At 40.4% G+C, this 27,391-nt stretch overlaps 1 protein-coding gene across 6 annotated transcripts in view; it reads right to left on the minus strand.

Moving 5' to 3' along the window:
* Positions 1 to 229: 229 nt before the first annotated feature.
* kif21b (kinesin family member 21B) overlaps positions 230 to 27,391 on the minus strand; it is a 77,903-nt gene continuing 50,741 nt past the window's right edge. For 2 of the 6 annotated variants that reach the window (XM_037772849.1, XM_037772821.1), the window contains 9 exons: positions 23,479 to 23,517; positions 19,878 to 20,014; positions 18,677 to 18,857; positions 18,221 to 18,385; positions 17,383 to 17,500; positions 17,124 to 17,294; positions 10,210 to 10,409; positions 8,601 to 8,737; positions 230 to 6,371 (listed from right to left, as the gene is read on the minus strand). In XM_037772849.1, the coding sequence (XP_037628777.1) occupies positions 8,638 to 8,737; positions 10,210 to 10,409; positions 17,124 to 17,294; positions 17,383 to 17,500; positions 18,221 to 18,385; positions 18,677 to 18,857; positions 19,878 to 20,014; positions 23,479 to 23,517 (1,111 nt within the window). In that variant the 3' untranslated portion in view covers positions 230 to 6,371; positions 8,601 to 8,637. The remainder of the gene's footprint in view (positions 6,372 to 8,600; positions 8,738 to 10,209; positions 10,410 to 17,123; positions 17,295 to 17,382; positions 17,501 to 18,220; positions 18,386 to 18,676; positions 18,858 to 19,877; positions 20,015 to 23,478; positions 23,518 to 27,391) is intronic. The other 4 variants (XM_037772866.1, XM_037772828.1, XM_037772837.1 and 1 more) reach the window with 3 other exon arrangements.

A 27,391-nucleotide genomic window follows, 5' to 3' on the forward strand; every position in this document is an offset into this window, starting at 1 on the left:
ATGATAAATAAACCCTGTGTCCATCTGCAAGTTAAAGGATCGTTTTCTTTCTCAGCTGCTTTAGTCTTAACATCAGATAGAGGAGATCAAGAGTTAAATATTGTAATCTGCAGACAGCTGGGTAAATACTATAAAAAAAAACCCAATCTACCTGATTAAAAAAAAATAGCTAACCTTTTTCTTTTTACGATCCAAATTACATGAAAGAATTCAATATTCACACCAGAAGGACAGTTGTTTTAACTTATTTATTTTTTTGAGGGAATGTTGGATCCTTCATTAAATATTTACTTACAATATTTACAGTAAGATATTTTACATGGCTTGGTCACATGCACATTGTCATATAAAAAAAAAAGAACTGTACACACATTTACACTCATTTAAGAGGGAGTAGTCTGTGCAATAAAAGGCACAAATGACCTTTGACCCTGCATTTATGTCCCATGAGTACATATTTCACAGACACTGACACATATTGTATTACCATATGTGAGCTCAAGATGACAACACACGCCTGGAGAAAAAATACTTGAGCAGCTGCAGAGAAGACCTGTGTTGATGTGTGTGTGTGTGTGTGTGATAGCGATTCGCCGCCGAGCAGCAAAGCAGTAAAGTGCCCTCTTGATTGTGTCTAAATGCGATTCCAACCCCTCAGCAGCCTGAGGCAAAGTTGAAAGTATTTTCAGCCGTACTGATAAAGTGAGCTGAGACGTCGCCTGACTTAGAACAGAGTGCCACAATCTGTAGGACAATCTACAATCCTCAGAATAAATCTGTTACTGGATATTCAGGATATTAAGTGAATGATTATCAATGTCCTACATACACATTCTGTTTCTTTAAGGCAGTAAGGCCTGTTGGCTGAGGCACAAGGCTGAAGCTGAGTTGACTACTTGGGTTTCATTTCCTAGTGGTCATAAGACGGTTGGGCTGGGCTGGAAATGCTACAGGTGGTAATCACACAATCAGTTTGACTGGCAGCTCTCCTACTGTATCTGTCATGTGGTCCTATATCTAATACCTGACAGACTGGTAACGACCACTACACATTGATTTTATTTTTGTTTGCCTGTGAAAATTGGTGCAGTCTTTGTTTTGCTTTCAGCCAATAAACCATTCACTAAATTGACCATTAGCTACACCGCGACCAGTGATTGTCCAATCAAAGCTTAGCAACCATAATGGTCGATATGGTCAATCCGTTGTGTCCTCAGGTGAGATCCATGGGTGCATTATTTTTTGCCAAAATATTTTCTTTTATACTACCACTCGGGGGCACCAGAGTCAGAAATCTTCAATTACACACATAACGGCTTTAAAGAGTGAGCAAGGCATCAGCTGTTCAAGTGAGTTTTAGCTTTGGTCAAACAGCTTTCCAATTTAAAGGTGCTAAATTCGAGATTGGGAGGATTTCTATTGCCTCTGTACGGCTCTCAACATGGCGACGGCTGAGCTCGCAGCTAACGGTGCTAATGCTGTGTTCACACTTCAAACGAAACAGCAACATTCTACAAGTTATTTTCAATGGAAGCCGGTGACATGAAGCTACAACCTGACACCCGACACTTGTTGCTGTGTGATGAGCATGATGTGCTACCAATAAAGTCGAGCTGGTCTCAACTTTTTTCAGCGTTCCAATGACGCTATGAATTGTTAACCAATCATATGTTTTTTTTTTAACGGCATAACTACGTCAATGAGTGCTTGAGCGACTCACCGTCAATGTAGCCGGCCACACTTAATGTTTTGTTGCTTTTGACGCTCGGAGTGGGAACGTAGCATAAAAGCGAAAACTATGGCAACACTGCTGACAGAGCTGACAGTGTTGTGGGTGCTACGCTTCCACGACGGCACCGCCGGTCATGACGGCGTTAGCAGCTGAAACCGCCATATGAGCACAGTGCAGAACGGCTGTGGGGCACGCTCACATGCACTAAAAGCACACGCAGCCGGCCCGGCGATGTCAACAAAGCACGGAGAAGCTCAGATTATAACACACACAGAGAGATAGACTTCATTCTCTGCTCAGGTAGACATTACTCCTCTATATCTACACATAGCACATAGTTTGTTACTGCTACATTGATGCTTCGGATATAGAATTTAGCACCTTTAAATTAGATGCTAAAAGGGGCTACGGGAACCTATCATAGATTATTTTTTTCACGTTTGGCGACAGAACATTACCACCAGCTGATGTACCAATTTGGGATTGGAGAGCAGTATTGATAAAACAATGTCACCTGCTCAATGGTACATTTAGTGTGATAATATCCCTTTCTGAGAGGACATTTCATGAAGTAGGATTTTTCCGCAGTTGCAGGAGAAATAGATTTTCCTGTGCCTCCGATTATATCTTTGATATAGTAATATGGCCTGTTTGTGGTCAGTATTATTAAGAAAAATGTGTGAATATCAGCAGACAGCCAGGGAAATAAGGATGGAGATGGGCTCTCCTGAGCGTCTACAAAGATGTGCATGCTGCTCTGTCAAAGAGAATATTCTTTTTCTCAGGAAACATTTGCTATAAAAAAAGGGGGACTTTAAAGGCAGGGACATACTGGGGGCTGTCTTTCTATGTCTTGACTGTTATCTTACATACTGTATCAGCACAAACATTTATATAATTGATTTCTAAACCTACTGTAGAGCTAAACCGATGTCATCTTTTCAGTACAATTTCAGTGCTTTAAGCCTCGTTTGGGACTCATAAACTCCGTCTTTGTAAACTAAGTCTAAAAATAGGCGTAATACCTATCTGGAAAACAGAGTATTCACAGCAGTGTTCATTATCCAAAGTGCATGTAAATCCTAACTTGCAGAGATGACTCTGAGGCCAGCTGATGAGGAAGACGTCAGTTAACCTCGACTAAACCTCCTCTGTAATATTTAAAACGACACACCTATATACACATCATCAAGTAATGAAGTGGTGCTGACATCGGCAGAATACAGGCCTCAGAACTCGGGGTAACGTTGGGTTGGGCTGATCCAAGGCCAGATAATAACTTAGGGACTCTGCTTGTCAATAATAAATCTTCAAAGCAAGCATCTTTTGTGAAGCACTCTCATTTTTTTTCTGCATATTGTGTGCATAATTCATTGACTGTCAGTGCTTCAGAATCCAAACAAATGGCCAAATCCTTCTAATATTTTGATAGCAAATCCACTCAGATGTTCAACATTAAGATTGACAATAGCATGGGGAATTAATTGCCTACTAAATAGCCATGTTTTGAGGTGACCAATCAACCGATGAGCACCACTAACCTCATGCATCCTTCAGCAAATGTACAAGCACAGGGCACCTACAGTAAGAGAGTGCCTAAAGCTACAGTACTACGAGATCTTCTCTAGCAATAAGTAGTAGTCTGGAGAAGAGAAAAAAAACTGAGATAAAGGCTGTCTTAGCTTTGTTATCACATGAAACACACCACAGAGCTGGTGAGCGGGGTCAGTTTGGCTAATGAGCACAGATAAATACATAGTGTACAGTGAAGGGCCCAGAGGAGTCTGACTCGAGGTCTGTAGTTTATAAACGTTATGGAGGTTAATTTCCCTACTGACCGCATTTTGTACCGCTCACTCCAGTTTAACTACTATACAATTACTGTATTTAATAGATATTGTAAACAAGTAATTATGGTCAAAAATCAGTGCACATCCTCTCAGAGTTGCAAGACTTTCAGCTTTGGCCAGATTGGGAAGATCATCTCATTTAAGATGTGTACATTTTGTACAGAAAAGCACAGTACGTAGATATTAAGTAAAGGGAATCAAAAGCAAGACATGAAAATGGGACTTTTTACAAAAAGAGGTGATACATGGTTGTACCTTTTTTTTCTCAAAATAAAAAAAAAATCTCTCAAACAAGGCATTTGGTCGATTCAAAGAGCTACCTAAATTCACAGGGTCAAGTAATGACTAAAGTTTGACTAACATTATCCTTCAACTTTTTCCTGAGTTTCTAAGTGTGGCAAAATATATAAAAACCAAGAACGCTTCAACAAAATCACCGCCATCCACACATTTGCATTCACTGCACCCCCCCTCCCAATATAAAACCAAAAACCCATAACATTGCTTTTGGAGAACGTAAGCAGCTTCAAACTCGTGTTGGCTACATCAACAATCAGCAGTGCATGCTCCCTCTTGGAGGAGGATTTGCAGAAAGCATGTTGAAAGTATTAACTATCTTCAGCACCTGTGACTGCTGCTTTATGACCCAAGCTTAGTTTAATTAAACTACAAATGTTTCTGGGTCTTTTATAAGGAAAAGTGCACTAAATGACCAAAGAAAATCTTTTTTTTTTCAACAGAAGGAGATTTCAGAGCTGAACAAAACTCAACTGTGCTGTGGTATTTTGATACTAACAGACATGAATTGTGTTTTTGTCAAGCTGTAAGACGTCTGTATGACAAGAAGCTTTTTTGCGTGTCATTTTGAACTGACACAAATAATAAAAGCCCAAGTTCATAAACTGAAAGTGATGCGAATGCTTGCTATTATCTGCATTCACAACAAAAAAACATAATCGAATTGACTTCTAAGACTTTGGGCTTGTAGGGAGTGTGTATGTATGCGCATATGTGTAGTGCAGTGCAGTGCTGCAGTGCGGAATTTGTTTCATTAAAGAGACACTAAATCAACACAGTGAGGGATGCCAAGACCTATCAGGCAAGATGGATAACCGAAACATCCACTGAAATCTTGTGTTTGTGCGTGTGTGTGTTGCCCACGCACATAATCCGCCACATAAACAGATTTGTACATCAGTGCACGGGTACAGGAAGTTTCTCTCGCTCTTTAAATGTAGCAGCAAATAGTGGGTGGAAGAAAATTGGGATTCTAATAAGAAATCTCTCTCAGTTATGACCTACTTTCCCCCCAAGTAATCTTGCCTGAAAAGCAGCCTGAGCTTCGAGACCTCTAATTAAATTGGCTTCCTAGAGAAGTTCAGTAGCGAGGAAGGAGGTGGGCTCTTCAGTAAGGCTGGTCAGTCTGATACAGTGGCTAACCTTAAAGATCAGAGTGGAGCAGGACGCAGGCAGGGGGGAACTGGTAGGGCTCCTATTACCATTTGTGTGGAGGATAAATGGCAGGTATGGGCCACATACCTGCAGGATGCTTGAGATAATGATCTAGCACTTTGGCCTCAATGAATTACCTGACTCACAAATGTCTTAGGGAGCGTGTGCTGTAGGTACGCACTGTCTCAGGTGCATCTGAAGGGGCTGTTTTCTTTTATTTTTGCCGCCGTTAGCACTTTACAGAGCAGATATTACAATCCGTTCAGATCCTCCGGGGCCAGTGCTACCTTAGTTGTGCTACTGGACGTGTGCTTTCCTGTTTGCAGGGTCAGCAGCTAGACAGTCTTATAGCCAGAGGGCCACAGAGGACACATCCACACAGAGATGAAGAGCCAGGCATTAAATAAAGGTTTCAGAATGTCAAGCACCAGGTTTGTACAGAGACCCGTAAAAATGTTCCCCTCCTACCTCACACCAAAGTCCAAAGCATCTGAGGTAGGGGAAATAATAAATTAGGAAAAGTCATTTAAAAAAAAATTAACGACTTGTGGAACACAGTAAAGTTTCAGTGGTTTACCGAGAACAACTTGAAATAAAAGTGATTGGAGGGCGTTTCCGGTGTAACATGGTGTAATTGTCCAGTGATGTCTAACCCAAGATCAACAATTTTCTATCGATCATCTACCACAATGAGCCCAGCGCATGACCCTCCAATGACTTCAGCATCAGAACAACGCTAATGAACACTAACAGTCCTGAAAGGAGGAACAGGAGGAAAAAGTTCAGAGGTCCCAGTTGTTAGTTAACGTCCCTCTGGGATTTAAATTCAGCCTGCGTCACGACTTTCAGACTCGATACATAAATACACATGTCTGTGAGCAAATTCATCTCTCGCTGTTCCACAAGGATTCGGAAACCTTGGTGAAAGAACCGAAGGACACTTTTTTCTTTTTCTTTTAATACCAGGCTGTGGTAGTTTTCATGTCAGGAGAGAGACATTGTTCTGCCTGGTGTATCCACGGCTGGGTAGATGCGGTATGTTGTCCGAGCATCACACCTGAATGGCACTTTAAAATTGGCAGTAAAACAAAAAATATCTGAAAGGCAAATAGTTTTTTGCCTTCGAATACATATTCCGCCTCGGCTTTGTCATTTTGCACCTTGACAAATAAAAAATCACCTTGATTGCCTTGGAAACTTATTCACATCTCATTGTTAGAAGTGAGCAGGTCGCAGATCGGTGGCTGAAGTTTCAGCAAGATGGCCGACAAAGGAACCACTTCGGCTGTCACCTCTTCCTCCACACCTTTGACGACCAGATCTTCACTGTCTTGTCGCTAGAGAGAGAGAGAGAGAGACAAAGAGAGGGTGGGATGATGAGCAAAGGGAAGCAAGAAGAACACTACAAAAGGGAGAAAATAACAGAACATCAATCAGGCAGTCTTCCCTTTCAAAACAATCCATTGCACATCAGACACAGCACAAAGAGATTGACTTCAAAGTGCACTTCACACACACACTTCATTAAAGTGTGCTCATGGTGTCAGTAAAAAAACACACCTCTCCAACCTCTCAGAAAAGTGTCGAAATACGTATGACTCTAAAGGCCGCAACAAGTAAATCTAATCAACCTGCCCACAACTCTGCTCCCAACTGACCAGGCAATTTAATTTCCTGCACGTTCCCGGGGTGCTAATCATAACACCTTGTACCGGTCACTTAGGCAATACCCAGGACAGCATCGCATTTTCCATTAACACTAGCTAAAGAAGTTAGCTGTGCTCTTTGAGTGGAGTTAGGAGATGCTAAATGTCAATTGAGTGGATTCTGTCTGAAAGGATCATGCTAAAGGTGTTAAAGCTGAAGTTGGTAACTTTCAGCAAATATGATAAAAAAAAAAAGTTAGTTTTATAAAACTGTCACTATATCCTGACAGTGGTGCATGAGACATATAATCTGAAAAACATTATGTTCCTCTGTGTCCTCCGGTGCTCCTGATGGCATTTGCAAGATTTCACAGCACCAAAAGGAAAACAGCCAATCAGAGTCAAGCAGTCTCTGAAGCAGCTGTCAATCACTGCTCGTGAAACTCGTGAACTCCGATCAAACGGTCAAACTAGGCAGCGCTGATCAAATATGAATCAAGATTCTGTTACTGTAATGCCTATTTCTCTCCTCAAATGTTTTTTTAGAAACATATTTTAGTGTCCTGTTCAGCTGTAAGATGCCGCTGATTGGTTGTTTTGGTTAGGGCACGGAAGAAAACTTGCAAATGTCATTAGGAGCGCTAGTAGAAGACCGATTATTATATTAGAGTCAAATATAGTGACAGTTTTATATAAATAACTTTTCATCATAATACCTCAAAGTGACCGACTGCAGCTTTAAATAAATAGTTCCACTTTTTGAGGAATACACTTCTTGCCCAGAGTAAGATGAGAACATTGACACCACTCTTGTGTCTGTACGATAAATATGAAGCTAAAGCCAGCAGGCAGACTGGAAACATAGGGAGACGGCAAGCCTTGTTGACCAAAGGTGACAAAATCCGCCAGCACCTCCAAGCCTCACAAATTAAGAAATTATATCTCATTTGGTTAATCCCAATGAAAACTGTAGTGTACAAACGTCCAGTGCGGTTTTACAGGCGGTTACATGCCAGACTAGATAGTGCCAGACTAGCCATTTTTCCCGTATGGACAGACCTTGTAATAAGACCTGGATATGGCGTGGCCATTAAGTCTTGCTTCGAATTTTTCCAGTGGCCACTCGCAGTATTGCAGTGAAAAATCCCCGTGCGGTCCAAAAAGCATTTTCCCCCATAGACCACCATTATAAGAGAGACGTTTTTAAACTGGTGACAGGACACCTTGAACAAGTTCGATTATGACTCTTTCTGTTATGAATTTCTGATCCATGGAGGTTTTATATTTGTAAAACGTTTTTAGCCGAGAAAAGCGATTAAAGATCTTTGACATCATCACAATGTTAAGTTTATGGGCCGAGCGGGGCCAGCGGGAGAAACACTATTGTTCATATTCAGTGGGCCGAGTGTACCCCGGAAGTACACCCAGAACAAAGAAAACCTTTTTCGGCGTATGCGGCAGGTGAGCAATTCTTATTGGAATGAATATAGCCATCATCTTGGGGTCCGGTATTTAACCAAAAAAGTAGAACAATAGGAGCAACAGACTAATTTGTATTTGCACACAAGAAAAAACAAGTTATTTTGAGCAGAACTATGAGTCACTTGTTCAGTCACTGAGAAGCTGTTTGTCTTAGCGGAGGCAGTGATCTGCAAATGAACCAGCAACCACAATAAAAGTTTTAAAAATAGAAGTCAAACATCATCATCAGCAGCAGCAGCAGCGTGTTAAAAAGCTAAATAACAAAAAAAAAAACATTAGAAAAGAATGATAGAAGAATTGGAGCAAAGAAACAGGATAGCAACAGAACAGGAACAAACAGAAAAGTACAGGCACCACCCAGGTAAAGAAAAACAAAAGTAGGAGAAAAGAAAAGCAGCAAGGGGAGAAAAAAAGGGTGGAAATGAGTTAAGAGAGTACCAGAGGAAGGGAGGGTTGGTGAGCGGAGAAGAAGCAATCATGGGAGGCTGGTGGCTCGGCCCTTGATGGCCAGGACCCGTCGAGGAAGACACGGGGTCAAGCCTGGCACATAGCTCCACAACTTCACCCTGCAGTCACTGGGGTCGAGGAGGAGGAAGAGGAGGAGGGGGGAGGAAGGTGAAGAACAGGAGAAGTGGGAAGGCAGAGTTTAAAAGACCAAACGAGAAAATATTTGTCCACAGAAAAGATGACGGAAGAGCGGTGAGAGATGATAAAGATTAAAGAAGAGAGAAGAGGAGAAGAAGAGAAGAGTTTCTCCCATTTTTTCCTGTTGAATGTTTTTTTCTTGGAGGGGAGTTTTTCCTTATCCGATGAGAGGGTCGTACTGTAACAGATTGTAAAGCCCACTGAGGCAAATTTGTGATTTTGGGCTATACAAATAAAAAATTAAAAAAAGACAGGAAGAAGAGAAAGTGGAAAGTTAGTCGACTTCAGTGAAAGCCCACCAGCTGAATGGGAAGTGAAAAAGAATGAATACAGAATGTTCCCCTCAGATAAACACAAACCGTAAACAAGCATTATCTGATGCAGCTATAAACTCAGCAAAACACAGATTTGGAGAAAAACGGGATGTAGTACAGTATAACCCTCTCTGAGCTACAGAGGCTGACACACACCTGGAGATAATGTTTGAGATGAACAAGCATGAATCATAATACAGTATTTCACAAACATGTTCTCTCTTTCTCTGTACAAGTTCAAAAAACTAAAATATAAACATTATGTTTTCCAGTTCTCAACCTCCAACTCCTTCTGATATGGTTAGCATTATTCTATATTTTTGCTATTGTCAACAAATTCCACAAAGAGACCAAAACCAACAATTTCTCAGTAGTTTCTTACTTCACTACCTTGTCTAGGGCTCTGGGCTCCAAGCCCATTTGTTGATACCGATGATTTGAATATTAAAAATTTGGTCATAAATGTATAGTTTCATTTTTTATTTCAACGCCAAGTCATTTCTTAAAACAGCAGGGTGCTGTAGTTTTTAAGGAAACGTTACTCAAACAGGAGCAAACAGTGCATTTGTTAAGGACTATTTTCAGCAGCGGATTAACACACATTTGGTGCTCTAGTGAGTATTTACAGCAGCAGACGGCGTATGTGGGACTGATACATGTTTTTAGTAGTTTTTAAACAACAATCAGGCTCTAAGGCACAGAGGAATAAGACATATCAGGAAGGCAATACATGTTATCTGGATCAATCCAATTACTGTTTTGGTCTTTTCACGGGAATTAATAGACAAAAACAAAAAATTTAGAATATCGCCCGTCTTATCTTCTAACGCTTGTGTATGTATCAGTTGAAAGCTGATGGTACTTTAATCTACGCACACTTTCATTACAGTAATTTGTTGTGAATAAATAATAAATAAATTACATTTATTAAGACATAAAAGGTTTCTTTAACTCTCAACAAAGGTAATAATCTTCTAAAGAAATTAGTCTTTTTGCCCATTAATCCCTTCACTAGACAGATAAATAACAATTAAAAAATAATTACAATTTGATGAACACAGTCCACAGCATTTTTTTTTTTTTTTTACCTGGACGCAGTGAAGATCTGTCTTGAGTTGGTACATATGGCGTTAATGGGGCTTTCATGACCTCTGACCTCTCCTATGGGGGTGAAGTTCTCTACGTTCCACACCTTCAGCATGCCGCCCCGACAGGCGCTCAGCAGCATGGGTCGGCCCGGGACATACGCCAGAGCGCACACCCAGTCCTTATGGGCGTTGGGGATTTGCTGCGGAGTCAAAGCAGAGAGACAAAAAGTCAGAGAGTGATAAAGATATTACATCTCATGTTTTTACATAAAAAATACAGGAATGTGAGTCATCTGGGTTATTGCGTTCTTAAAATAGCAGCAGAAAATCATAAATGTTTCATTAATGGATGTAAATCATCGCCAGTAAAAACGTTTATTCCCACAATGGAAAATACGCTAATACTGTATTTAGACTCAGTGATACCGTAGTTAATCTTAGCTCATGTGTCAAACATGATTCATTAACTCAGAATGGATTCATATGTCTTTTGTTTAATAAGATAATAACTCTGATATGAGCCGCTTTTTCATAAACTGGAGAGAAATGGCAAAGACAGCATTTGTGGCCCGTAGCGTTTGTGGAGAATCATAAAAAGTTTGTAGGAATTGTTTCAATTGTTTTGATTTTGCATAGCATAGCAAGTATTTGGCAACGTGAGATGGTTAATTTATGAGTAATTTCAGCCCTATGGGCCGGCCTAGTCTCTATATGACCTTTAAGAGATTCAAACTATTTTCTGCTATTTTATTGGATTAATTGTTCCTGCAGCTCATCTCCACACTTCTGCTGCGAGGAACAAACTGTAACACAGCGCCAAAAAACATCAGCTTCTAAATTGACATCACACTTTTTACCACACATTTTTTTATATTAATTAAAGACAAAACGAAGAACAGAGTGAACCATGTCTACGATGATACAGCACTGCGGAGGTGAGATGTTAAATCTAATCAGTGTCTTTAAATACAGAACAAATATGCAAAAAGCAATTTGGATTTTACACGACGCTTTAACAAACTTTGAGTTTTGCTGCTTGTTTTTTTTTTATTATTATTATGATTCTGTTTATCTCAACCAACTGGGCTGCAGATTAATTTAGCTCTAAACAGAGGAACACATGCACAGGGAGATAACTTTTATTACGTTTATCTATTTTTTTCATGTTGTGTTTGATTTGCTTCTGCCATTAATTATTTTCCTGTTGCATTTTGAGATTAGCTTTCAACCAAAATAACACTGCAAATAAAGTTCCTTTCCATTATTGTTTCCATCAGGTACCTCACACACTGACTTGTTTTTCCTTCTGTGAATGTTTTCCGCATTGCAGTTAGTCTGCTCTACTTTTTATAGGCAGTAAGTTATACATTTTATATCTATTCTTCATTTGCATGCAGCTCTATTTTAGCCTTATGTCTTGTGATCTAAACAAATAAAAGCATGTGTTCTTCCTCTTCAGCTTTCGGAGCATAATAATAAATGAGTATTATTTTACTGATTTCACCTTGAAGCAGAGCTCCAAGTTGTTTTCTGTTCAGTGATTCTTATGGAACAATAGTCCGAGCCAAGAACGATTGAAATGCTGCGAGTGACATAATCCAAATGGCTATAATTTGCCACGCACCACATAATCTAGTGCAGATATCACATTGCTTTGTATAAACAAAGCTGTATATTTAAAAACAGCATGAGCAACTCAAGAATTTATGATTCGCAATACAACAAAATAAGCACTATTTGAGACGATACATTCTCCCGCTGGTACTATCCATTCAGACACAGAAACAGCAAACTGTTGACACAAATTGATACAGATGGACAGAAACAACGTGACAATTCACAGACAACAGTGTAGACAGCAGGCAGGTAGAATGAACTCCTGGATTCATGCTGCTTACACAAAAAATCTACTTAAAGGTTTGAAAGATTGTGTTTATGATGCTTTTAACTGTTCTGTGTGTTTATGTGGCCTTCCTGTATGCCTCTCATTGCAGAAAACAAGGATTTGCTGTCCATTGACACAATAGGTTTTTTCCATTCTCTATTAGAGCTAGACTGATAAACTGGCCGGGCTATTTCGTCCGATATTAATCAATTGTTTAATAAGCAAACAAGTAATGTCAGTACAGAAATGCTATAGATATATTTGAGGTAATTTAGAAGCTCCATTACATAGTTTGAGAGAGCACTGACAAGTTTATTGTCCAAATGGGGGGAGTTATGCGTTTATGTAACAAAATGAATATTGACTGATATATCTGTTGATTTTTTAAAACTCAACATCAGCCTTGAAAATCCAGTATGGGTCGGGCTCTTTTCTTGTCGTAATATCAGAGCTGTTTTGTGTGAAGATCTCAGCAGGTCGGTGGTTTCGGAGCTACTGGATCTGGTATCAGTCATTACAGTATGCCGTGCTCAATGCTGCTAGTTTACGTGCAGATTGGTAAAGGTAGGGTCGGTAATGCTGAGAAACTAGTAAGAGTACACTAGATTCTAAAAATGATCCAATGGAAAATCCCAGCCTAGTGTTGCCAACTCTTTTCCAATGAAAGTACCTAGCAGCACTAGCACCAAACGTTTCTAAATCTAGTGAGAAAGTTGCAACACTGACAGTCCGTTGCTTCACACCTCCCTCCGAAACCACTTTCCCAAAATTATCATTAGGAACGTAATGAAGGTAAACAACGAACATGGCTATTGTTAGTACTCACAGCTGTCAAGCTAGCAGCTTGTGGAAGACGCACAATGAGAGCACAAGCAGAGTGTGTGCACGTAGGCAGACAGGCAGACAGGTAGGCCGTCCAAAATCCAACGATTGGACAGGTTTGTTACAGTTCTGCGACAGCCACAGATACCAGATCTTTTTCTCTTTTTTTAGTCCGAGCATTTGATTTATTGATCGCTGTCGGTACGTAATGAGAACACTACCAACGCTACCTTTAATTTATGTGCAGAGCTGGATGAAGTTGATTACTTTTTCTTAGCTCCTATAAATTAAACGTAATCTGCATTTCCTTCTTGTCAAAAACTAACATGATTGTTGGTTTACATGTATTTCAAACTAATTGAATACAATATTAAATGGGTTTAAAATATAGCGCCGTTTCAGTATAATCTATTAGAAGCTCCCTCCATGACAGCTTGACAACTTGACAGCTCCTTAATTCCAGGAGGTCAGCAGAGTTTTGTCATTCATAGTAAGACTAGGGAGCTATAGGCCAGAAAAGGCTGAGAAATTAGAAATCCTTCCTTAACACAAAAGGAAAATGGAGAAAACTAGGGATGCACCAATCTGACTTTTTCAGTCCCGATACCGATACCTTGGCTTTGGGTATCCGCCGATAGCGATTACCGATCCAATACCAGTGTTTAATTAATACGCTGTATGCCTCACTGTGTGGAAGTGACTGGGATCATTCTTTTATGTGTAAGACAGCATCAGGCTTGACTGAAACATTGTTTTCTTAACTTCGTAAAACAAAATATGTAACAAATTAATACATATAAATGTATCAAATTGTTATTTATTATTAAAATAATAAATTGTACACCGCAACTAAAAAAAATCTTCAAAATTAACAGGAATTACAACTCAAGTGTATACCCGTTTTAATGCAGCAACAAAATGGTCAAAACTTAAACAGGAATTTAAATTCTAGTATATAATGTATATAGTATATTAACACAGAACTGAATTGAATAGATCGTCCCCATTGTCACGATACCCGATCCAGTTATTTGAGTCAGTATCGGCCCGATATCCGGCATTGGTATTGGTGCATCCCTAGAGGAATCCCCCACCCCTGAATCCACGGGTAGTTGGGAGTTCAATAAGAGCTGTAAAAGGGGAATAATAGCAAGTACAAAAAATAAGTTGTTCTCACATATATTACATCTACCTCGCTATCTGTAACAACTTAACACCCGAGGGTAAAAATGTGTCGCGCTTTCCAACACCTCATCGAGAGCAACACCACACTACGGCAACAGTCGCACAAGCATGTCGGACAACCAGTAAAACACACACAAACTTGAAATTGTTTTCGGAAGGGATATTATTTATCAAGCAATTGGGAATCACCAAACTACAGTGTTGAGTAATTATAAATAAATTGCTTCACATATTCCCCCAAGAAACACACACTATGGCGTGTGCATTTTAACAGAGGGGTCGGAGCAGAACCGCTCGCAGCAGCAATCCTGGAGGAGGCAGAGTCTACTGTAATATATTTTATTGTACCCCAAGCCACAATTTGATCCTATTACATAATTAGACAGAGACTACAGAGTTAGAGAGGCTGTAAAATGGATTGTGTTGGCTGCTTCACAAATGAGGTTAAGGTCATATACCGCAGACCACAGCACCGACTGAGTTGATTTAATTCAGCCTTTGAATGGAAATAATAATGTCTTTTGTTCTTGTTTTCTCTGTTCGGATAAACAAAGGCTAAATGGAACTTATGCAAACAACAAGAAAGTTCTGCTTAATATGGATATTACTGTGCATGCAAATGAGTAAGCTACATCCGCCCACGAGGTGCATTATTATGTACTATTATTAACATATGCAGCGCCAACGGAGGATACACATGAGACAACACCGGAGTCAACAATGCACATAAAGACACACACATACTCTCTCTGGCACATGTGGCTCTGATGTGTGTGGGCTCTAACAGCCTGACATGACAACAATCTGTTGACCTTCTCCAGAGGGAACACTCTGGGTGAAGGGAGACATGAAGGGAGCTGTCCACCTCCTGAACACTCAACAGGGAGCACAGTTTTGAACTGTCACAGCCAAGCCAGTGTCAGATAACGAGGAAAATACAATCTCTACAGGGACTTTATGGGCACAGGAGGTGTTTGTGTGTTGTGTCATGGGTGTGTTTTTTTTCTTCTATCAAATGTCTACAATAGGGCCACAACTAATGGTTATTTTCATTCTCAATTATTCAGTTCTTCAAACTAATCATTTAAACATGTAGTCAAAACCGAGTTTATTACTGTAGAGAAAAACAATACACCAAAGGACACCAACCTAATTATGTTGGGGGATCCCAAACTCAAAAAGGAACCACTGCTCTAAACTAAGACGGTGAACACGATATAAACATTATACCTGCTAAACATCAGCATGTTAACTTTGTCATTGAGACCATGTTAGCATGCTGGCATTAACATTTAGCTCAAAGTAGCGCTTGCCTAAGTACAGCCTGACAGAGCTGCTAACACGGCTGCAGACTCTTAGTTAATCAATTGATTATCAAAATCACGACTCCACACTAGAAGCAGTGAAGCTGACCTTTAAATGTGGCATCCTCACTGATAGGAATCATTTTCCCACATAATCTCCCAAAAGCCTTTGGGGTGTAAGAAAATATTGAAAATATTGAGTATCGCGTTATTAAGTTTTGTGATACTGTATTGACACTGAATTGATTTTTAATTAACATGCAAAGATTAACTCAGTCAACACTTTATTTCATTTGCAGAGATGCACTCCATCTGTGATAAATGCAAATGCAGATCCCACAATTTGCATAAAAAAAGTAAACCTTTTTTACTCAGATTTTATGCATATGATGATGTGTTCTTTATACAATTAGAGTTTTCCTAAATTAGATTGAAAAAAATCGCAATTTTGCCTTGCTTATTAACCCCCGTGTCATGATATGCATTGAATAACCAGATTATTACCAATACACGGCCCTAAAAGCCCTTTTATACTGCGTTAGCACTCCATCCGCGCTACATGCACCATATGGAAAACTGTCTTTGCTCGCCAGATGATGAGGATCAAGAGATCATGAATTAATAGCCTCAGAGAACAATGGATTCTGCTTGCTTCTACCTGCAGGCCCAAAGGCACATAACATCAGGAGCAGCACTGAAGCACAACCGGGGTTTTAAACTTTTATGTATGAACTCTTCATCCGCATGAATATAAAATCATTCTGCCTCCTGCTTCACTCAACCCCGCTGACCTCACATATGGTGTAGGAACATACATGCATGCAGCCTTAATATTAAATGACCCTTAGTGAGTAACTGTACAGCGTGTCTTCAGCATGGTAAAGGAGACGTGTTTTAGGCTTTAAGAAAAAGCCCTGTCTTCTTCCATAACACAAATCTTAAATGGATAGTTCGGGTATTTTGAAATGGGGTTGTATGAGCAACTTATGCATAGTCAGTGTATTACGTACGGTAGATGACGGTCGGCACGCCCCCAGTTTGGAGAAATAGACAGGAGTTACCGCTCGGGAGCAAAGCAATGTACTGCTGTGGACGGGGCCGGTAGCAAAATGTATTTTAGCCTCCTAAGAGAAAGGGCCACCTAAAAAAATCTATATCAGTTTAAGTATACGTCATATTTTGAATATTTTTGCCGGTTTACCTTGCCGTCAGACAGCTATACAGTTTATATTTCAAACAGGCATCTGAAGCCGTTATCTGTGCTCTCGCCAAAGCAACCAAACTCCACTGAAAAAAACTGTAATTTTACATCTAACCTCGAGCGGTTAGCTTTTTCAATGAAGTCTGGTGGCTTTGGCGAGAGCATAAATGGATACAACGGCTTCAGTTTCCTGTTGGAAAGGGCTGTCTGATGGTAAGATAAAGCGGTGAAAACATTCTAATTATGATGTACACTGAAACTGATATTTTTTTTCTTTTTTAGGTGAGCCTTCCTTTTAGGTGTCTAAAAAACATTTTGCTGCTGGCCCCATCCACAGCAGTACATTGCTTTGCTTCCATGCGGTAACTCCTGTCCGCTTCTCAAAACTGGGCGCATGCCGACCGTCATCTACTGTAGGTTATACACTACAACTATGTATAAGTACCTCGTACAACCCCATTTCAACACTCTTGAATTATCCCTCTAACAAAAACACACTCTACATGCAGACACACACCTGAGTGAGTTCCTGCTGCTCCAGATCCCATTTTTTGATGCCGTTGTCTCTGGACCCGCTGAACAGCACATCTCCCTGTACAGCCAAACACTCGATGCCGTCATAATGGGGCGGCTCAAAGTTATGAGCTGGACCTATATTACCCAGCGTTCCCTCTGCCACGTCAAACACCTGAGGAGAGAACAGGGAGCAGGAGACTGTAGAAGATGTGTCTGCATCTGTGACATTCGGGTATGGTCTGAATATGTGTGAGTGGTACCTTGACATAATGGTCTTTGGAGCCAGTGATTAGTTGGTCTTTGCCCAGCAGAGACTGACCCACTGTCAGACACATGACAGAGCCGATGTGGCCTGTCAGCTTCCCCATCCCTTGCATCCTACACACACACACACACACACACACACACACACACACACACACACACACACACACGGGGAGAAAGGCACACAATAAAGGAGGTGAAGCAAATGTCTGTAAAAATCAGTACTTAAAACAATTTGATTTTCAAGGTTCCACTGAATGAAATCACTTTCCGTCTCGCAAGTGAAGCAAAACTGCTGAGACACAGCGACGCCAACGGCAGAGATGATACTGAAGACATGTTTAATACATTCATTTTTCATTTCTCGGGGTTGTTATGCATCATTAATTGGGTCTGAGCCCCTCAGCGTAAACTGTCTGGTCCAATCTGTTAATCATTTCCCTCTAGACGCATAAAAACTGAGGTGAACACGGCGATGCCGCTGGATTTCAGAAAGAGCAGGTGCCTTGTAGAAAAAGATACTCATGTACACACCAGTGCCGAGTTCCTGCACTCTCTTTTGACAGCATTTTTTAATCTCTTAAGTCAGACGTTAATCAGCTCTCTGGTTGATCAACATCTGACAAGTGAATATATACATCCACGTCTGGCTGTCAGGAAACTATCTGCATGACTGAACCAATAAAGGATGACTACGCATGTAAGTCAATGAAAGACTTCATGAATTCATTGATACATGAATGACTGACTGACTTAATACCTTAACAAACAATTAAATGAGTACTTCAATAAATAAATTAATCTATAACTAAATAATGAATGAACAAAAGGTACCTGTTGAGGTCCCACATGCGAACAGTGTTTCCAGCGGCAGCGTAGAGCACAGATCCCGACGGGTTGAGGGCTATTTGGTTAATTTGACACTCGCCCTGTGCAAAGGTTATTGTGCGGGTGGTGGTGCTCGCACATGCATCACCGGATATCACCTGACCCGATGACCTGTGGGGGTAAAGCGAGAGAAAAAGAATAAGAGAGAGGGAAAAAATAGGAGGGGAATAAAAGGGGGGACGTGAGGTAGAGAAATAGAGACATGTTTAATGAGCAAAACTTTATAGTTGTCATTTCCTCTTGATGCAATTTACATAAAAATGTAATTTGTCATTTTCAGCAACTTGAAACACATCACTGAACTGAAAAAGCATATCCCTAAATCATCTCTTCTGCTGCAATTTTTTTCACTTTAACTGCTCCAAACCGTTCCATCTGGCTGGTCGCAGGGAGGAAACTTACGTAAGCGTGCGGACACACTTGGCAGAGTCGCGGATGTCCCACACCTTAATGTAGGAGGTGGAAACAGAAAAGACCAGACAGGAGGAAGGAGAGTATTTGACTGCCACGACATTGTTCGGGTGGCCTTTGAGGGTGACGATCTCTTGACCTGTTACCAGGTTCCACATCTTACAGGTGCGATCTGCAGGAGGAATGAAGGGCAGTTCAAACACTCCTTGGGTTGAAACCTGCATGCATATTATATTGCATTAAACTAATCAGATTATTCTATTCTTGCTATTATTTTTGTTACGTGCCCCGTTGTCAGTAATCTGACTTTTTTGATAAATTTACAGAAAAAAAATGTATACCAGGAATATTTTAGAACTTGAATAATTTAAATGCTGAACATAGTTTAGCATAATGTTTTTATGCTGAGGCTAGCTGGACAAAATATCGAGCCTGGCTCTTTCCAAAGCTCACTAATTAATACTAATTGCATTTGTTTAATTAACACAAACAGAAATGTAAAAACGATTGAAAAATGTAAATTGTCCATTTTACATTTCTGTTTGTGAGCAGATTAGAGGCATGGTTTGACATTTTGAAAATATGCTTGTTTGCATTATTGCAGCGTTGGATGAGAAGAATCTGTAAATTATGAAGCTACAGCCAGCAGTTATTTAGATTAGTTTAGCATAAAGACTGGAAACAGATAGTTTTGCTCTGTCCTAAGTAACAGAATCTGCCTGCCAGAACCTCTAAATCACCAATTAACATGCTATATTTCATTTGTTTAATCTGTACAAAAAACATCAAACAACAACTTGTCATTTTTACACTTTTTATCCATTTCTTTCCCCCCGGATTAAACAAACAAGACATACTGTAACGTTGCCTTTGGACAGAGCCAGGCTAACTATTTCCCCCTGTTCCACACTGTAATTTCCCCACTGCGGGACTAATAAAGGAATATCTTATCTTATCTCTTATCTTATCTTTCCAGTCTTTATGTTAAGCTAGGCTAATCACCTGCTGAGACCAGCTTATGCTTAATGCACAGACATGAGTGGTATCGATCTTCTCATCAAAGAGAGCGTATTTCCCAAAATGTTGAATTAACCTTATTATTGCTGTAATTGTCATCATGTTATTTGCTTCGACGTGAATAAGATCCATTTAGAAGAGCTTTAAAAATATAAACAGTTAGTGGTATGTGTACCTTTAGATCCAGTGAATAGCAGCTCATCTGTAGCGTCCACACACAGGACCGGCTTGGAATGGCCCTCGGCTACAGAAACACACTGCAGGGGCGCCGTCCGACCCCCTTTCACACCACCGATGGGATTGATCACACCCCTAAAGATCACACACACACACACACGGCGTCACAGTGTTTTCAATATTAACCAGTGAGGCTGATTTCTTATATCTACAGATGTATGTACTGTAAAACACAGGCCGATCACAAACATGCACACAAAGACACAGATATTCTTTCCATTATACGGAGACAATACAAACCTCACTGGATACATACAGATGATGTACTCCACTAAAACTATGCCCATATGCAATCAGACAACTTCCTGTTGGTTTTCTGAGCCCACCTGCTCCATCTCTCCAACAGACCAATTAAGGCACTACAACAGTGAGAACTGCTCTCCTATTGCACTTGTATTCTATCTCCCCTCTCTTTCTCTCTCTCTCACACACACACATATGCACAAACACACACACACACACACACACACACAGCCTCTTCTATGTTATGTGCTCTAGCTGACTCCCCCCCCATCTATGTCCCACTGACAGGCCAGAGTCCCAGAGAGCCTGGAGAGTAGTCAGCAGAGTGAGACAGAGCAGGCAGAGGGTGAGAAGAAGAAGAGTTAGGAATGTGGGAAAATTGGTCCCCAGTGGGCTTCCTAATAACACCAGTGTTGGTTACTGGGTGTGTGCATATGTGTGTGTGTGTGAGAGAGGGAGAGTGAGGTAGAGAGCAAAACAGTGAGGGAGAGCCAGAGGATGTGAGAAGGGAAAAGAGAATCTGTGATTACACACAAAATCCAGGACAGGTTTTGTTTCTGCGCGGAGTGAGAAAAATACAGAAGGGTGTGCTTGAAACGTGTCAAAAGCGGCAACATGCTCGTCTTCTGTGCCTGCACGTACGCTGATGTCTCAGCGGGAAAGCACACAAACACACACGTCAAATCAAAAATTAAACACCGAACCATACTTTCTGTGTATGTTTTTGTATTTTTTACAGTGTAAAGATGCCAACCAAAATCAAAAACTGCCAATCATCAGCCAGTGGGAAAAAAAAGATTGCATGCATGACTGCCAAGTCTCATGAAACACAAAAGAGAACCGACTTGTGCAGAATAAGCTCAAAACAATATTGTTCACAACAGCCACAGAGCCTGGAAGACCGACTACACAGCAACCCGCAACTCAAAAATAAACCACAGCAGCACAACGTCCTGAGACGTCATCACATCACCACATGCAGCATCCATCCTCCACCCGTCAGGTGGGCGCTGACTCTCTGTTCAGCACCTCCACAGCCAATCGCCTTTTAAGGGCCCAGGGGAAAAGGTTATGTGGTACATGTGGGTAAGTGGAGAGATGTAAGAGGTCGATAACATCAGTCAGATTATCAGCTTCTGATTGAGGTGAATGGAGTGAACACAACATCACATAATAATCTGTCCCACCCTCTTTTTCTGGTCCAATTCCATTTTTGGAAAGACTGATGATAGAACACAGGTATTTCTTTAATAAAAAAGGTTTTTTTTTAATAAATGGAGAAGGGAAGGGAGATTTTTAAAGGAGAAGAAGAATTTGAGGTGCAGTTTTTGAATGAACCATATCACTCTGAAGACTGTTAACCCTCTCATGTTGTCTAAGTAAGGCTTTGCGCTCCATCCTCATTTGTTAAAATGGGAAGTAAGGTGTTAAAGCTATGATATATTTAACTTTAAAGTTAAATATATCATATCAAATATTTAATCGTGATTAATCGCATGATTGTCCATAGTTAAATCGCGATTAATCGCACATTTTTTATCTGTTAAAAATGTACCTTAAAATGGAGATTTGTCAAGTATTTAATACTCTTATCAACATGGGAGTGGGCAAATATGCTGCTTTATGCAAATGTATGTCTATATTTATTATTGGAAATCAATTAACAACAGAAAACAATGACAAATATTGTCCAGAAACCCTCACAGGCATCTAGCATAAAAAATATGCTCAAATCATAACATGGCAAACTCAAGCCCAACAGGCAACAACAGCTGTCAGTGTGTCTGTGTGCTGACTTGACTATGACTTGCCCCAAAACTGCATGTGATTATCATAAAGTGTGCATGTCTGTAAAGGGGGAGACTCGTGGGTATCCATAGAACCCATTTTCATTCACATATCTAGAGGTCAGAGGTCAAGGCACCCCTTTGAAAATAGCCAGTTATTTTAGTTTCATATGATAGAAGTATATTGAAATCTAGCAAATGCTACAACCTACGAAAGTTCGATTGCGTTAATGCATTAAAGAAATTGTTATTTACCTGCCAGGGAATCATTATGTTGCATTATTTTTAATACATTCTTTAAAGTTTTCTCTATAAAGGACATACTGCACATACTATAATATTGCTTAATGCAGCACTCTGCTTCTCGCAGCACGGCTCTGGTCCAAGTGGCAGAAAGTGTTCCCATTCTATCAGCGTCAGTGGAAGATATGATAGTGTGCTGTGTTATGCACTATGTGAGGGCTGCTAATGGCTGTTGCAGGGCCAAGCACCAAGAGACCAGCAGACTAATGAAAACATGAAGGGAGATCAGTGTGTGCTCTTTGCAATAATACACAGAAAAACAGACAGAAGAGCCTCGGTGAGAGGTGCATCAATTTGTGTGCGAGTGTGAGATAAATACACAGAAATAGACTGATTAGAAAGAAGAGGGGAAAATTCTGTTTTTATCATCATTATATATATATTTTTTTATATTTGGAGTAGTTTGACATTTTGGGAAAACATGTTGCTTATTTCTTATTTCTTGCCGAAAGTTAGATGAGATGATGGACACTAAATTTGATGCTACAGCCAGTAGTCAAATAGCTTAGCTCAGCTAAGCTGGAGGCAGGGTGAAATAGCTGTAACTAATTCATTAACATGTTGTTTATTGCATTTAATATGTAAAAAAACTGAAATATAAAACCTAGAGCCTGTCCTGGTTGCCTGAGGTCCCGAGGTCAAGAAACAGTCTGGCACATAACCCCCTCTTACAACCCCAATTTGTCCTTTTTACACTTCGGTTTTTGTATTCATTCATTATTGAGCTTTTTTCCGAGTTATTCTTTTAACTCATTTATTTCTAAACCTCTATCAATACTGCAGTCTTTACTGGAAATTAAGATATATAGGAATTTACTGATCGTTGTTGTTGGTTGTCTCACAGGTGATAAATCAAAATATCAGGTGGTTACTAGTCTTAAGATGTTTGTTTGAATAACATTTGCACATTCTCATATTTGCTTTGCAGCCTGCAGAGAAGCGATAAGGTTCATTCAGGTCTCGTGTGCGAGCAAAATCACAGAGAAACACGACATCACAGGTGGGAAATGCCGGCGGGTCAAGAAAGCCGCATGTGGTTAAAACATGCACCACAGCGACCTCGCCCACAGAGGGGAAAGAGAGGAGGTGGAGGTGGAGGAGGAGGCGAGGCGAGGCGAGGCACTGACTACCGGTGGAGACGAGATGACACCAGGTGAGTTTGCAGGCAAATGGGAAAACAGAGAGTGACAAACACAGTTCCTCTACCTGAGCACCTCGGAGAGCGAGGAGTCGCTGTCATCCGACCTGGAGGCAGAAGAGGAGCAGGAGAGGGGGAGGGCGGGGCGGGAAGAGGAAAGGGTTAACCACGCTAAGGAAAGACAGAAGGGTTACTGGCAAAGGGTTAAAGGGAGGAGTGACTGGAGGAAGGGTTTGAGATATAAAAGCAGTGAGGCAAGAAAGCTCAGCCAAACAATAAAAACTTGTCCTGTGATTATCAAATGTGTTTTTTTTCACAAAGATATTCACTGAACAGGCCGTATTCTTTGACCGCTGTCTGCAGATGTTTTCCTTGGTAAAGCACGTTTACTGTAGGTACACCAACACTCAGCAATGGCTGGTTTTAGTGGACTTTTCCCTAGTGGTGTTAGGGCGAACATTAAAGGTTAAAAGTTTAAAGAAATAGTTCGATATTTTGGCTTATTCACTTTCTTGTCAAGAGTTAGATGAGAAAATTGACGCCACTCTTATGTCTGTCCATTCAATATAAGGTTAACGCCGAAGGTAACATAATTCACCTACTAGCACCTCTAAAGCTCACTAATACACAGGTTATATCTCCTTTGAATTAAAAAAAAATTGTGGTTTTACATAGAGTTATGTGCCGGGCTAAAACCACGACTTGTCATATTTGCACAGTTTATTACCAGTTCAACGAAGAAATGTGCTGGCAGGTGGATTTTGTCCCTTTTGGACGAAGCCGGGTTAGACGTTTCCCTGTTTCCAGGCTTTATGCTAAACTAAGCTATCCGACTGCTGGCCGTAGCTACATATTTGGCGTACAGACATGAGACTGGTATCAATATTTTCATGTAACTCTCGGCAAGAAAGTGAAAAGGCGTATCTTCCAATATGTCAAACTATTCATTTGAACAAGGCAGAAAAAAAGGTACTGAAAGAAAAGAAGGAATTAGTGCGGGAGGAAACACCGAGCCCAGGGTTGTGTATAGAAGGCAACACACAGATTGCGAAACTCTCGCGAGATGGTTGTGGTTAGGTATCGACCTTGAATGGTTATGGTTAGGATAGGTCGTCAGGCAGCGAGAGTTTTTGCAAGTTTTCGCAATTTGCAGGTTACCTTCTATAGACGACCAATGCCGAGATAGTCATACACAGAGGCAAAAAAACTGCACATTACAATTTGTAGCCCCGATGTATGACTCCCCTGATGCCAGTGTCCACTCCCACATCTGCTCTTTCCAGCCATATACAGGGAATTGGTGCAGAAAAGAAAATAAGGGACCACAATCAGGGTTAACAGAAGGGAAAATCCAGAATGGAGGATAAGGTTGTCAGTCAGACTCACAGGCGGAGGCCCGCTCAAAGCTGTCGAGGGAAAAATCCAGACCAGACCAATACAGAACCTCCACTGTGTGTAACAGTGCAATAAAAGTGTTATTATATTGTAAATATTTTATAGCCTCAGGTCGACCACCATGAGAGCCCGTGCTTTACACTCTGAGCATGAAATAATAAAACAAAATGGTTGTGGATATGTCTGGAGGGAACAACAGTGTTAAAAGGTGATACAAAATTCCTCCATTTCTTGGTATTTACTGCTGGCCACAGAGGCTATTAGCATAGTGATATCCGCTTTTTTTTTCAGACTCGCAAGACAAAATCCTTTTAAAATGCATTGGTTTTGGAGGACGCAAATGTAATGCGAAGATAAAAAAAAATGGTTCTAGGATTCAAAGTCTCTTCATCCATCAGAAGACAAGAAAACTGTCTTCCTCATTCTCATGTGTCTTTCAAATCTGTGTCAAACGCCTGATCCCTGTCTCATAGGTGACCAATCTCTTCAAATATGGTTAAAAAACAAACGCAGAATGCATCCATACAGTCAAAATCATAAAAAAAAAAATCTTATTGCATTTTAATAGAGTTTTTTGAATTTGCAAAGATGCATTTGAGGGTATCATCATCTTCTGTCTTTGCAGAGCAGACAGTTTCTCACACAGAACGATTCAGACTGGCTTTCTAATTGTTTTTTAATAAATTGGCTCCATTTAGTTTTAAATTTATGCTTGTGATAATGAATTAAGTGTCAGTTAGGACAGTGTCAGTTATATTAGCACAATAAAACCGAAGTGAAAATGATGGTTTAAAAACGATGAATCTTTGGTAATAAAAAAAAAACATTGTATCCAGTGTTTACTTCAGTAAACAAAACATTACGCCCACCCACACCTAACGTAAAATAAAAAGATGATAAAATGATGTTAATACCTTATATCATATTGCAACAATGCAAATGCTCCGTGCAGCAAAAGATGAATACATTTCATCATCCTCCATCACGCTCTATAGGAAGGCTTCTCCTGTGGGAACTACGAGCGCGACCCTAAACATGAATATCCTCCCACACTGCCACCCTGAGAGCTCATTCTAAATGGCTACCAATCACAACAGCTGCATGGAAAGATGACAAGCGCCAACTCATTTACCTACCCCTGCTCCCGATAATGAGGACCCACAGGCTCCAACACACAGATATTCACACATACAGTATCATACACAAACACTCATTTCACACAGTGTCCTCGCTAACAATTAGGGGTCAATAAGGCTGAGAAATGTTTCCAGATTAATAAAGATTACAAAACAAACAACTTTAGAGCAGCAGAGCAAAACGCTGAAATTAACTGTTGACATTTGTCAGAGCGGAAAGCTGGAATTGATTGCGAGCAGGAAGGGAAAAGGCCGGTTGCTCATTCCAGATTTAACACCTCCGCAGCTGACATTAACATCTCATCTCATATCCACATTGTGTATCCACACTTCCCAATGCAAACACGTTTATACATTGATGAGTGTTCAAAACATCCTTTTAACCTTTATGTATGTAAATAGGATGAAAGAACATTAAGAACAGGCCAATTCACACATCTAACTACAGCCTCAAAGATGTACATAAATTTAAATCTAATTCTCTTTGACACTGTAGCTGTTTTTCCATTCAATTGTCAAGCAAATTTTAAGCGATCTTTTGAAATGTCGCAAAAAAAGAAATGTGAATTAGGCACGTTTGCATCGACTGGTTTGGAGCGAATAAACTCAGCGTAGTTCGGTCAGAAGTTGGCGCTATAGGCTACGCATGGCTGTAATCCAACACTAAAAACAGCAAGTCGCTTTGGCCATTGTAATGGCAATTTTCATATCTGCAGTTTAACACTGTACCTTTAGATAATCTCAGGGCCTCACATGTTCAATTTCGTCACCATAGGACGGTGACCTGACATTTTAGATCTCTGTAACTGCAAACAACAGATTGCTGAAATACTTGTTATGTCTTGTGATGCTCTGTTGTCTGCTGTGTGCTGACGCATTGATACACTTTCTATCCTTCTCTTCCTTTCTTCTTTGCACTTATCTTCATGTTATGCTTTAAATGTATAAATACTGACTACTCTTTGTATTCGGGGCTCACTTGCCACAGTCCACAACAGGTGGCTGTGCTCGTGAGTCCATCTGCAGTCCATCTGCAGATGTTTTAGTTATTAATGTATGCCTTTTTATTAAATTCACTGAAAGACAAGTTGTTACGTTGGTTTGTGTCTTGTTTTAACAGAAACTGCCACCACACCATCTAACCCATACATCCATGATCTAACCATCTACGAGAGAAAAATGGACAGAGGTCTTCAGCAATTTGTTTCAATTGGGCCAGTTATAATTGATTTAATTCATGTCAGCTGGTATTGGTGATGTTTCATGCTGTCTGGAGACGAAGACGAGTATTCACACGTTGGGAATGGGAATATCCAAGAAGACGCCGACAGTAGAGACAGCTGACCAGTCATGCAAGTTAAATGTTTGCTACGTCAGAACTTATTCGGCAAAGGCGTTTCCATAACACATCTAGCACATCAGCGAGCGTAAAACTTTTTTTCTGCATTTT

The sequence above is a fragment of the Sebastes umbrosus genome, chromosome 1 (genome assembly GCF_015220745.1).
Source record: "Sebastes umbrosus isolate fSebUmb1 chromosome 1, fSebUmb1.pri, whole genome shotgun sequence".
In the NCBI taxonomy this organism is placed as follows: Eukaryota; Metazoa; Chordata; class Actinopteri; order Perciformes; family Sebastidae; genus Sebastes; species Sebastes umbrosus.